General features: G+C 35.7%; 1 protein-coding gene across 3 annotated transcripts in view; it reads left to right on the plus strand.

The window, feature by feature from the left end:
- Nucleotides 1-14,440, plus strand: part of SCFD1 (sec1 family domain containing 1) — a 102,774-nt gene that overhangs the window by 86,978 nt on the left and 1,356 nt on the right. For 2 of the 3 annotated variants that reach the window (XM_046008779.1, XM_046008781.1), the window contains exons 21-24: nt 1,155-1,207; nt 3,309-3,342; nt 4,808-4,873; nt 12,276-12,344. In XM_046008779.1, the coding sequence (XP_045864735.1) occupies nt 1,155-1,207; nt 3,309-3,342; nt 4,808-4,873; nt 12,276-12,344 (222 nt within the window). The remainder of the gene's footprint in view (nt 1-1,154; nt 1,208-3,308; nt 3,343-4,807; nt 4,874-12,275; nt 12,345-14,440) is intronic. The other variant, XM_046008780.1, reaches the window with a different exon arrangement.

The raw sequence follows: 14,440 nt of genomic DNA on the forward strand, positions 1-14,440 counted from the left end.
CTTCAATGCATCTTATCTCAAAGGCCTGAAAAATGCTATAACCTAATTCTAGATGCATTTTTACCACGTAGTAGATGTTCCCCTTTGATTTGTCTTGACTGGATAAATTAAAAGGGAATTAAAGAAATATCAGATGGGTTTTGTCTTGTAACCCTGGTTGGTAATGGTTTCCTGGAGCAGCGTGCTAAAGGGTTCTGATGCTACTCTTGAGTGCACTGAGAGTTTTGTGATTGGTTAGGCACTGTCCACCACTGAGTACAGTACTAGGTGGTGGCAGCCAATGCATGGTTTGTCATAGTCAGGTTTCCATTGAGCCATCTGTGCTCCAGCAAGCCACAGACTGGTTCGGCTGACTGTGCTGCAGAAGGAGAGGGAGGCAGAGATTAGGGAGTGGTTACACTGCCAGCAGTAAAACAGTACTTTGCAGCTTCTTCACTATTTAGAAGCTGGTCTCCAGTTGAGAGATTCCATAACTCCTTATCCACAATGTCAGAAATTTAAAAAGTTCTGAAAACTGAAGGATTTTGTATACCTGCACTCCCATAACTGGGAATGTCATACTTTATCGTTCATGCATGATACCATCTAAGAACTTTTTAAATTCAAAATGCCAGAATACATCTAACTCTGAATGTTTCAGATAGTAGAGATTATGAACCTGTATTAGGTTATTCTGTATATTCAGTAAAATCATGGACATATAATAAAATTCTAAAACAAACAAAATAAAAATTATATTGGTTTATAAAATGGGTATATTTTCAAGACCGTATAGCAATATAGTGTAGTATAGTACAGTGATTAAGAGCTTGGGCATTGAAACTAGGCTACTTGGGTTCAAATCCTGTACTTCTCATGCTTACTAGTTATGTGACCTTAGGAAATTTAGATAACTTCTCTGTACCCCACTTTGCCCATCTGAAAAAAACAGAGGTAACAATAACTATCTCATAGATGTTTTGGGGATTTAAATGAGTAATTTCATCTAAAGGATTTAGAATAATGTTTAACATGTAGTAAATGCTCTGTTAGTAGTAGTGGTGGTGACACAAATTTATTTAAGTAATCCACCAGAGTAATAGCTTAATTAAATAACATATTCAAAGCCAAACAGGAACTTTCTACAGAGAAATCAAGTTCTGTTTTTTTAATAGGAAACTGATGACTATAGATATTTTGATCCCAAAATGCTGCGGGGCAATGACAGGTAAGCAGCTCTTGACTTGTGTAATTGGTTTGTAGGTCTTCCCACCTGGCTAAGAATGGAAATAACTTAATTTTTGTTACAAATCAGTAATTGCTTATTAAAAATTCAAACTATGTAGAAAACTGGTAAGTAAACAAAATATATAATCCTATTACCTAGAGATAATCACTGCTAATCTTACTTGACATTCGGTTCTTTTCAAGTATATATACTCACACACCAAAAAAATACTTTGGCCTTGTTTTATTTTTGTTTTTTTATGACGAGATGGCAGTATTACAGACCGTTTGGGGGAGGGGAATTTGGATGTGTATTTAAATGAACATTCTTATTGAACCAAAGCAAAGACAGGAACTTTATGTTGGATACCAGTTGTTGTTTTATTTAACTGGCCCATAAAAGCTAAGCCCCCGTAGATTATTATAAATAGTTCTTTATGGCAGTGAAACATTCTACTGATGATTTCTCTATAACAAACATGGTGTGGTAAGGTTCTTGTTTGCTTCACTATTGATATCATTTTTCAGGATTTACTTCATGGGAGTATGAAAAATAGGCTACAAGTCATAGAGAAAGAATAGGCCTAAATAGGAGGGGGGGAAAAAAACCTTTTTAGAGTGATCTTCTTTCTCACCTAGACTTGAATGAAGCTAGTTTCTTGCCTACATTTTGTTTGGGATCTTTAGAACTTTGTCTCTGCTTTATCCTAAGTTTTTATCTTTATCAATAGAACAGATAATCTAGTACTAGATAGTTGATTGTTAGATTATACTGTAACTTAAAAGGTTATTTTCTTAACAGAAATATTGCTAAAGTTGTGAAAGAAGCTGCTAAGAGCAGCTGCAGCTGGCAAAGGAGAATCTGACAAAGAATAAATTCTAGAAGGGAGAGAATGCGGAGTGACAGATAATGAGTATGGGGCTTCTTTTGGGAGTGGTAAAAAATGTTCTGAAGTTAGTGGTGACAGTTGTACAACTCTGTAAATATAGTAAAACCCACTGGTATGTATACTTTAAGACAGTGGATTTACAACTCTTTTCCTGTCTTGATATTCTCCGGCTTATGTTTTATCCTTGTATTTGCATATGGCTAACAAGTAGGCATATTTTGCTTCTTAGAAACTTCTTTGCCTTCTCCTGAGCTATTTCATCACAATTAACCTTGGTTATTAATAACTAGTAATACTGTGCTATTTAAATTTCTCCTCATTCTGTGTATACTCTTAGAGGAACCTAAAGCACTCTGGAAGGAGGTTAATCGCTAATGAGGTGTTGAAGTCAAGTGGACTTCTGGCCCTTTCTATGGAGAATTCATTCACAGGCCATAGAAATGATGAAAAGATGATAAAGCTGTGAAATTGGCCTTTCAGTAATTAAGGATGGTGTAATAGCACTCTTCTTTTCATTAAGATTTTTAAAAACTGCTTGTGAGGAAAACCTAAGTTCTCTTTGTATAGCCTGTCTTAGCACCAAAACAAATATATGTGATTCGTAAAAGCTTTGAAAAATATCTTTATTAAAAGATCTCTTGGACACCAAATAAGTATTTTTAAAATACATTTTAAGTATATAAATATGAGGCTAATACATGTAATAATATATAATGGTATATAGAAATACAAAGAAATAAGCTGCAGCAAAATGCAAATTCCTCCTCTCATCCCCCCATCTCCTGTTACTTCCCATACATGCGTTTATAGTTTTTTCCATAGATGTAGATACTGACAAATTGTAAAATTATGTTGAATATAGTAAAATCTTATATAATTTACCACTAAAATATATTTTATCAACTTAGCTTATTCCTTCTGAGAGCTGCTGCTCAGTGTTTCCTTCTCCCGTTCAGTTTTCTCTTAGATTCTATTTTAAAGTTAACAGATTGCCCTACTCCCTTTTAGATACTGACACATGTGCCTCATATTCCTCTGCATCCCAATTCACTATTTGGGTACACAGAACTAAAGGATCCTGTCTCAAAGAAAGCGAAGGGGGAAGAACTGTAATACGTATCTAATTGTGTGTGCACGTGTGTTTTCCCTACTTCTTTTATCCATAGTGAAAGTCTTCAGTGAAATTTTCACCAACATTTTTCTTTGTTGCAGCTCAGTTCCAAGGAACAAAAATCCATTCCAGGAGGTAAGTTCTGTATAAAAATTCTGTCTCTAAAACAGAAGGAAGATTACCAAGCAGTCTTGAAGAATTGTCTTTATCTTAAATATGGCTTTATTAAAATTACTGTATGGTAATTTTCATAAATCCAATTCTGTGTTTCTAAATTAGTAACCATCTTTTCCTGATTTATAAAACTACTTAGAATAGTTTTAAGCTAAAAACTGATACAGTCAATGGATACTTGGGCAGTTTCCATAGTTTGGCCATGGTAGACAGTGCTGCTATAAACATTGGTGTGCACGTATCCCTTTGAATTAGTATTTTGTCTCCTTTGGGTAAATACCAAGTAGTATGATGCTGGATTGAAGGTAGTTCTTTTAACTTTTTAAGGAAACACCATACTGTTTTCCGCAGTGGCTGCACCAGTTTGCATTCCCACCAACAGTATAAGAGGGTTCCTCTTACCACATCCTCCCCAACACCTGTTGTTTTCTATGTTGTTGATTCTAGCCATTCTAACAGGTGTGAGGTGGTATCTCATGGTGGTTTTGATTTGTATTTCCCTGATGATGAGTGATGCTGATTGAGCATCTTTTCATATAAGTGTCCCTTGACTGATGAATGGGTACAGAAGATGTATTTTTACAGTGGACTCTTAGCCATAAAAAGAACAAAATCTTGACACTTGCAACAACATGGATAGAGCTAGAGTAGATTATGCTAAGTGAAATAAGCCGGAGAAAGACATACCTTATGATTTCACTCATACGTAGAATTAACAAAACAAATGAGCATGGAGAAAAAAGAGACAAACCAAGAAACATACTCTTAACTATAGAGAACAGGCTAATGGTTACAAGAGGGGATGTGGGTGGGGGGACTGGGATTAAGGAGTATACTTGCTACAAAGAGCACCTGATGTTTATGGAACTGTTGAATCCCTGTATTATACACTGGAATCTAATACTACACTGTATAGTAACTAACTGGAATTTAAGTAAAAATCTTTTTAAAAAGGGACACAAAATTAGGTAATTCATGGAAAAGAAATCTAAGACTATGGTAAAGGTTTTATATGTGTGGAACTTGTTTCTAAAATTAGCTTCCAAACTTTTGTGAAGATAACCATGACTGTTTTCATTTGAAATACAAGAAGCTTCTTAACAAAAATTAGTAAAGAACATTTTGGAAATTATAGGCCAAGTTTCTTTTTCTACCTACAATAAATAACCTTAAATTTTTAAAAAGTCTTTTGGAGGAAGCCTTTTAGATTTACTTGCTATTACTTAACTGAAGAATGAGGTTTACTTTCCTCTTTACACTTTTTAATTGAAGTAGCATTAGGTGCTTAGGATGTGACCTTTTGCTAATTTTTATTTTTTTTATGTAAGTTGTGGAATAATGCTTTGAACTAAAAACCATGTTGCTTAAAAGGTAAAATACTGTTTCTTTCAACTTACCTATTTTTTTTTTTTGTCTGCATTTTTAGGCAATTGTTTTTGTAGTGGGAGGAGGCAACTACATTGAATACCAAAATCTTGTTGACTATATAAAGGTATATGTTGGCCTTTTTATTCTTTAATCCTTTGATGTTTCACAGTTGTTCTGTGTCTTTAGCATACTAGCATTCTCTGGTGGCTCTTCTGACTCTTACATACCCCCTTTCCTGGACGTAGGCTGAAAGTCCTCATAAAGGGGAAATGCCTGTAAGCTCATTGTTTTCCAATTCCTGTCACATTTCTAGCCTAAAATTGTAGTTAATCTGGAAAATAATGTATCTTATTGATGTAATGTACTTGGAAGCTATCTTAATTTGACTTTAAATATTCAGAGACCACTCGAAGCTCACAGCAGCAGGGAATAACAGACAACTGTGCAAAAGTATATGAAGGAGAGGGTGTAACTTCAAGAGGAAAACACCATTTAAAATGTAGGGGCAACAGAATTAACATTAAATAATGATCATTCCTTATGTCCTATGTTATGGAAGTCTAAAAAGGTCGAGATTTTGCAGGCATAATTTTGAAGAAACATTGCAGTCTACCAAATATTTTACTGCAAACTTGTTTTTAATCATGTATAAGCTTGACTACTCATCTCTTTCTACTACAGAATTTTTAATTTTGTGAAATGTTTTAGTAAGTTGATTCTTTGTAACAAGTAATTGATAGTTAACTAAATCTAGTTTTTTCTCTGATCAGTCACTTTGATCAGAAGAACATCAAACTATCAGCAATAGGTATGTAAGCCCTTTATCTTTTACTTGATGACAGTTTACTAAGTATTTTTTTTTCCCTGATTATTATCCTCCACCCACAAAAACATGGCATATAGACAGTAGAGCATATGATACTAGGACCGGTCAGGCATGTAGTAGATATTTTAAGTTCCCATATCCAAGCACTTTTAACAGATCATTACTTAGGTTAACAGCTACACTGTGGTCTTCAGCTCTGTTGTTGAACGAATTATTTTGTATACATTTTAGTGGTAGTAGTATCCTAATTTTGCCTCCCCAGAGGGATCTTAGAAAATACATCAAACCTATAAAATGAGAACCTGTAAAAGAAAAAGGATTAGAATTATTCCAAGTGTCTATCCCCTAGATGTTATTAGCATCATCAGGACTTACAATATGGGTAACTGCAAATTCGGTGTTTTGAACTGGAACCCATCTTGGACCTTAAGTTTCAAATGAAGGAGGCAGTTTTCTGCAAACCTTGTGGGCATGTGTAAGGATAGCTCAGAGTATTACTCTTGCTCTTGGCCTCTTACAAGGTACAGAGATAATGTTACCTTTTCCCTTTTGTGTGACTCACTTATTGGCTCCTTTTCGGAGAATCCAAGATTTCATTCTTTGCATGTGTCTGTCATTTTTCTCAGAATTTGACCCCAGGTTTAGAAGACGGTCAGATTCAGCAAGATGACTGATCCATAGTGCAGGCAGCAGTAGGAGAATGCTTTCCCCTTGGTCCATTCCTAGTGATAGGAGGTAGGGTTGGGTAAGTGCAAGCTTATAGGACTGTCTGGTCCACCTGTTAAGCCCAATTTAGACAGGCAGAAAGTAGAAACAGCCCTTTCCATCATGCCTCAGACAGATTTAGAGGTAGTATTTTGGTGTCATGTTTGCGATTAATCCATGTCCCTGTACTAGAGGATCACATAGAGAAAAAATTTTTAGAAATGCAGAATAAATTTTTGCTAGTTCCTGTGTTATTACCCTCTTTATCTCTCCCTTATTCTTCCTGCAGTATCTTAAAAATCTATCCCCTGTTGATTCTCCCCTATAATTGTATGCCTGTTATATTTTAACACACATTCCATCATACAAGCTACTGTCTCAGCAGGACAGGTGTCCAGTTTAGGAAATAAGTGTCTAAATGTCTGTTCCAGTTTTTAGTCAGTCTGCTACTTTGTGTCTGGTGAGGTATGTAAGTCAGTCTGTTGTATATGAGGCTTCTTAGCACACTTAATGAACTGCACCTGTAGCAAAATGGGTTTGTCAAGTAAAATATAAAAAGAGCCCAAAATGAAATGGTCTGCTGAGGCTTCTAATAGAGTGTTAAAGGTGTTTGCTCCAATAACCAGGTATACGAACCCAAATCCAAAATGATTGTCATTCTGGATGAAACCTGTTGCTGTCCACCTGGAACCAAAAGTCATAGGCTATTGTCATTCTGTGTAAATATATGTTTTCATTTCTCTTAGGTGTATACCTAGGAGTGGAATTCCTGGGTCACTGTAACTTCTATGATTAACTGTTTGAGGAATTGTTAGACTGTTTTCCAAACAGACTGCACCATTCTGCATTCACGGAAGCAGTGTATGAAGATTTTGACTTCTCCACGTCATCACCAACACTTGTTATTGGACTTTTTTGATTCTGACTATACTAGTGGGAGTGAGGTGGTATCTCAGTGTGGTTTTTGATTTTCATTTCCCTGATGACTTAGGATGTGAAGCATATTTTCATTACTTATTGGTCATTTCTTTCTCTTCTTTGGAGAAATGTCTATTCAGATTATTTGCCCATTTAAAAATTTAGGTATTCTGCCCTTTTATTATTGAGTCCCTTATCAGATACGTGATTTACAAATATTTTCTCCCATTCTTTAGGTTACCTTTGCACTTTTAGATGGTGTTTTTTAAAGTACAAGAGTTCTTTTTATTTTTTTAAAATCCAGTTTGTATTGTTGCTCATGCTTTTGGTGTCATATCTAGGAGTCTTTTGCCAAATCTAAGACTAAAGTCTTGAAAAGACTTCTAAAAGAAAAGAAAAACCTTTTCACTCTTAGATGTAGATCTTTGATCCACTTTGAGTTAATTTTGCATGTAGTATGAATTAGGCAATAAGAAAGAAAAGGCATCCAAATTGGAAAGAAAGGTAAAACTCATGTCACTATTAGCAGATGACATATAGAGAAAATACAAGGACTATCAAAAACTGTCAGAACTCAGTACAGTTGCAGGATACAAAAATAATACCCAGATATCTGTTGCATTTCTATACACTAATAACAAACTATCACATAAATCAAGAAAACAGTCCCATTTACAGTCACATTTTAAAAAATTAAGTACCTAGGAATAAATTTAATGAAAGGCGTGTTTATTGTAAACTATAAGCCACTGAAGACACAGAGAGAAATTCTGTGTTCATGATTGAAAGAATCAATATTGTTGAAATGTCCATACTCCTCAAACCAATCCACAGGTTCATTGTAATCCCTGACAAAATTCCAGTGGCACTTTTTCACAGAAATAGAATTAACAATCCTAAATTTGTCATAAGCCACAGAAGACTATTAATAGCCAAAGCAATCTTGAGAAAGAAGAATAAAGCTGGAGGCATCACATGTTCTAATTTCAAACTGTATTACAAAGCTATGGTAATAAAACAGTATGGTACTAGCATAAAAACAATCACATATATCAGGAAGAGAGCTGAAAGCCCAGAAATAAACCCATACAACATATGGCACATTAATTTACAACAAAGATGTCAGGAATATACAGTGGGGCACAGGACAGTCTTTTCAATAAATGGTGCTAGGAAAACTAGACAGCCACATGTAAAAAAATAAAATGAAATCAATTTCTATTTTATACTATACATACAAATTAGCTCAAAATGGATTAAGGATTTGAACATAAGACCTGAAGTCATAGAACTCATAGAGGAAAACAAGCAGTCAGTTCCGTGACTGACATAGGTCTTGGCAGTGATCTTTTTAATCTAGCAACAAAAGCAAAAATAAATGAGACTACATCATAGTAAAAAGTTTCTCCACAGCGGGGCGCCTGGGTGGCTCAGTGGATTAAGCCGCTGCCTTCGGCTCAGGCCGTGATCTCAGGATCCTGAGATCGAGCCCCGCCTTGGGCTCTCTGCTCGGCAGGGAGCCTGCTTCCTCCTCTCTCTCTGCCTGCCTCTCTGCCTACTTGTGATCTCTCTCTGTCAAATAAATAAAATCTTAAAAAAAAAAAAAAAAAAAAGTTTCTCCACAGCAATGGAAACCATCAACAAAAGGAAAAGGCAGCCTACTGATTGGGAAAATATGTTTGCAAATAATGTATCTGACAAGGGATTAATATCCAGAATACACAAAGAACTTAACTCAACCAGAAAATAGTAATCCAATTAAAAATGTGCAGAGGACCTGAACAGACATTTTTTTCCAAACAAGACGTACATATGGCCAACAGACAGATGAAAAGATGGTCAACATCATTAATCATCAGGGAAATGTAAGTCAAAACCACAATGAAATTCACCTCACACTTGTTAAAATGGTTATTATCCCCCCCCAAAATAAATAAATAACAAGTGTGTCAACCACGCAGAGGAAGGGGAACCCTCATGCATTGTTGGTGGGAATGTAAATTGGTGCAGCCACTACGGAAAACGGTATGGAGTTTCCTCAAAAAAGTAAAAATAGAACTACCATCCAGCAATTCGACTTCTGAGTATTTATGTGAAGAAAACGAAAACACTAACTGGAGAAGATATATGTACCCTCATAGTCACTGCAGCATTGTTAAAGGAGCCAAGATATGGAAGCAACTTAAGTATCCATTGATAGATGAATGGTAAAGAAATTGTGCATGCATATGTGCCATAAAAAAGAATGAAATCTTGCCATCTGTGACAACATGGATGGATAGAGGGGGCATTATCCTAAGTGAAATAAGAAAGACAAACCCCCTGTGGTTTCTCTTATATGTGGACTCATTTAAAAAGAAGAAAAACTCATGGGGCATCTGGGTGGCTGAGTCAGTTAAGCATTCAACTCTTGGTTTCAGCTCAGGTCATGATCTCGGGGTCATGAGATTGAGCCCTGCTTCGGGCTCCACACTCAGCATACAGTGTGCTTGAGATTCTCTTTCTCCCTCTTCTCACATGTTCTCTCTCTAAAAATTAATTAATTTTAAAAGCTTTTAGATTTAGAGAACAGATTTGTGGTTGCCACAGGTAGGTGAGAGAAATGGGTGAAAGGGGTCAAAGGGTTAAAAAAAATTCAAATATACTGAGGCTGAGACTCAACTTTCCAAAAATATAAGAAAATTATTTGTGATTGTTACATAGAACATACTAGCTCTGCCACGACAGTGGTTAGATAAATGACACTCTAGTAGCTTCCAAATCAGTATGCTTCACAAAGGCTTTTCACATCTCTGCAAATCTGTACCTGCCTTACACATGAAATGTACTAGAAAAAAACTGCATGGACAGTGACCTTCTGAACATACCCATAGAACCAGCTGTGAAATGAAACTGGTAGTCAATCCTTATCATACAAATAACCATCTTCCTTTTTTTTTTTTTTTTTTTTTTTTAAGATCTTATTAATTTGAAAGAGCACACAAGCAGGGAAGAGGAGCAGAGGGAGAAGCAGGCCCTGGGCTGAGTAGGGATCCTGACTCGGCTCAGTCTCAGGACTCCAGGATCATGACCTGAACCAAGGGCAGACACTTAGCTGAATGAGCCACCCATGTGCCCCTAAGTAACCAACCATCTTGTTAATTTGTCTAATTTTGAGAGCAGACATTTATATGTGGAGGTATATTTATTAAAGCAAAAGTATAGTTTAGAAATTTTCTAATATCTGATTCTCCAGTAATAGTATCAGACATTTTGAAGTTATAAGGTAAATTTCTAAAAGGAGTAATTCAGACTCTTGAGGGTATTTGGGGACTCAGTCATTTGCATAGGTGCTCTGAACAAATATATAAAGTATACAATAGGCTTTGAATAAGTGTACCTGTAGCCTTTTGTTTCTTTTTATAGTTGCAGAAATAATATGCACTGATATCCAAAAGCAATTTGGAAGTAAAAGTGTGCTGACCCCAAAAGGAAAAAAAAAGTTGGTAATAAGTAACCAGATGTATTGATAATTGAACTTAAAGCCACCACAGATTGTGCTCTTGATGGAAGATGACTGGCTAGAGAATCACTAGATGTAGTTAATAATTGCTACCTTGAATCCAGGTATTATTTCTTAAAGTTCAGTTTTTAATGGAAGAAGGAAGTATCAAGTTTGTGCATAATTGAGAAGTTTGCACAGGAATATTGGTAAACTGCAATGTTTAAACCTATAGTACAGTATTAATCTCAGCTAGTTTGTTTCAACCCTGTGCTTACTTATCTCTGGGGCTCTTGGGAGCCATGTGCTGACATCTGGCTAACTGTGAATATAAGGTACTAACTAATCATTAATATAGTCCTGGGCTAGGGCCCAAGATAGACTGGGGGCAACTTGCACTAGCTTGTCAGCACTGTTTAATAGAAAATGTAAATATTGATGATTTGCGCCCAATTTCTGTCATGTTTTCTTCTGCTACTGAGCCTGGTCATGCACCTTGATTTTGGTTACATGATCAGAGAGGTATAAAAGACCCCTTGGACAAGACTGGGGCTCCCCTGCAACCAGGGTGTGTCTATCTTCACTCTAACTTGGTGGTTCACAATTAAAAATTAAGTGTGCCCTGTGCTACTAAGATGGAATCCTGGAAGCTGTGCCTGGGATATTTGGACCCTTCTAATATTTCCTATGCTTTTTTTTATCCTCCTTTGCTGTAATCTCTACCTTTATTAATGTATTGTGTAAGTATATCCTGTGGAGCCTCAAGAATCCGACTTATATGACCAACCCTATGTAGTTGTTGCACATAACATCTCATTTTGAAAAAATGAGAGTGATGTGTGACTCTTGATTTATTTGTTCTCAGAAATGGCCAGCTAGGACATTTATTGAGCCAACCATGTTTAAAACAACTGATACATCACAAAAAACGGTTCTTCTCTTGTATTACAAAGCCATAATTCTGTTTCTTGACAAATTACCATATTTGCTTTGTTGTAGAATAAACATTTTACATTAAAGAAGAAATGAATTTTCCTTGAAGTACACAATACATAGAATAATTAAGGACTTACCAAAATTCTGCAGTAGACATTTTGACTGCTATAATTGGGTTACAGCATTCTGCCAAAATTAGGAATGAAATTCATAAGGAGTTACAAAATGAAATGTATTAATATATAAGTACTGTATTGCACAAATGAAACTGTGGTGACAATTCATGCTATTTGTACCATATCCTACTGTCAGCGTAACCAAACCATAGGAATGTTTTCTTCAAATAGTACAGATCCTACATGGGAAGAATGTTGGCCTAGGATTTTGTAGACAGTTGTTGTTCTTATGAAATATGGTGGTCATCACATTCCTTCTGTTTTCAGTATAAATGGTACCAACAGGGTACATTCCCCTTTCACCACTTTTTTTCCCATTAGTTTTAGGAACAACATGTGTACACTAAAATTCAACAGCTGCCCCCACCCCCGAAGAAAACCTTAAAGAATAATAAAAAGTCTTATTAGCCTTGATCACTCTTCTTAGGAATATTGAAAACATTACTTGTTACTTGCTTATAGGAGTTTTCTCTTATTTTTACAGGGGAAACAAGGCAAACATATTTTATATGGCTGCAGTGAACTTTTTAATGCTACACAGTTCATAAAACAGGTAAAGTGCACCTTGTTAGTTTCTCTTAACAAACCATAATTTGCTGTTGATGTTTTTTAAAAGAGAGCAAGAGAATCATCATATTCATTTAAACCAGCTGAAGCCAAAACCCATAGAGCTATAAAAATACAAGATTTTGCTATGAACGACTATACAGAAAACTCTGATAAATAACATTATTTCTAGTATCCCAAATCTATGAAAAGATAAATTCAGAGGATTTAAAAGTGGAATAGTGTACTCAGGCAAAATTCGGTTCACCATTTCCTTTTCTACTGTCCACATTTGCCAACCATCTCACAAATTGGGCTAAGAAATTCACTTTCTCGAAGCTAACTACTGGGAATGCTCCATAGTCTAACCCGTAATGTTCACTCATCTTTGCCTGGGCTGCCATAAAAACCCCAACAATGCCCTATTCCTACCATCCTTTTCCGGCATAACTTTCTTATCCTCAGGATATGTTTTTTTTTGTATTTTTAACCTTAATGTAGTTGCCCACTGATAGGGGAATACAGAAAAGTTCAAGAAGATGAGTGAACACAGGTACACTCCCCATTAACATTTTACTGTACTTGCTTTATAAGATAACCTACTCATTTTTCCATTCTTTATTCATTGCTACAGCTTCAGTAATTTCAAAGTAATGTGTAGATCCAGCATTTTACTGTTTGTTTGTGTTTTATTTAAGATTTTATTTATTTATTTGACAGAGATCACAAGTAGGCAGAGAGGCAGGCAGAGAGAGAGGAGGAAGCAGGCTCCCCACTGAGCAGAGACCCTGATGCAGGGCTCGATTCCAAGACCCTGGAATCATGACCTGAGCTGAAGGCAGAGACTTTAACCCACTGAGCCACCCAGGTGCCCCTACTGTTTGCTTTCTGTTAGTTTGAAATAGTTGGGCCACCCTCTATTCCTCCCTTCCTGCCTTCCTTTCTATTATTTGAACACTTCTGTATTTTAGCTGAGCTCTGCATTATTAATTTTAACAGTTGCTCTAGAGATCACAATCTATACATCTTTAACTGTTTAGAAACTAGAGTTAATATTCTGCCACTTGCATTAAATATAAAAACCTTGCAGCCCTATAGACCCATTCCCTCAGCTCTTCTGTGATTGTGATATATTTTACTTCTACGTATCATTAACATTATCCACTGTCTTGTGAGGTTATTTCCGCTTCGGTCATCTGTATCACAAGGAAATCCTTTGCATTTACACAGATTTGATTTCCAGCGTTCTTCATCCCTACCACCTCTAGTAGATTTTAATTTCCATCTGTTGACTGCAAAACTTATAATAAATCCTAAAATAGCTCTGGTATACAAATAGTGAATTCTCTTAATTTTCTTTTACATGAGAATGTATTTTACCTTTATTCTTAAATATTTTTACTGGATATAGAAATCTGGATTGACAGTTTTTCAAAACTTTAAAGATGTTATTTCACAGTCTTATACTCTCCATTGTCTCTGATAGGAAGGGCAGCAGTATTAAGATTCATACAATTTTACATGTGAAATTTTTCTCTGGCTTCTTTCATGATTTCTTCATTATGTTTGGTTTTTAGCAGTTAGGAGGTATATATATATATACATACACCTACCACTTCTTGTGTATTTATGACTTCTTGTATATTTATCTTATTTGGGGATCACTGAGCTTCTTGACTCTGTCAGTTTGTACCTTCACCAAATTTAGGCCATTTACAGCTGTTCTTTCTTCACATATTTTATGCCCAATTTTCTCCTCTCCTTTTCGGACTCCAGTCACCTATATGTTCAACCTTTTATATTATGCCAAACATCTCTGAACATTCTATTTGTTTGTTTTTTTTTTTGTCTAAGATTTTTTTTTAAGTTTACTTATTTAAATAATCTCTACACCCGATGTGGGACTTGAACTCAGGACCCCAAGATCAAGAGTAGCATGTCATTCCAACTCAGGCAACCAGGTACCCCTGATTCTGTTCTTTAGAGTATATACTTTAAGTTGTACTATATTCAGATTCACTCTTTCATTATCTTCTTTTTGCTGTTTGAATAATTTTGAATAATTTTACCAGTTCTTGAATATTCATTTGTGTTTTTTGTTTT

Source organism: Meles meles, chromosome 6 (genome assembly GCF_922984935.1).
Source record: "Meles meles chromosome 6, mMelMel3.1 paternal haplotype, whole genome shotgun sequence".
NCBI classification, from domain to species: Eukaryota; Metazoa; Chordata; class Mammalia; order Carnivora; family Mustelidae; genus Meles; species Meles meles.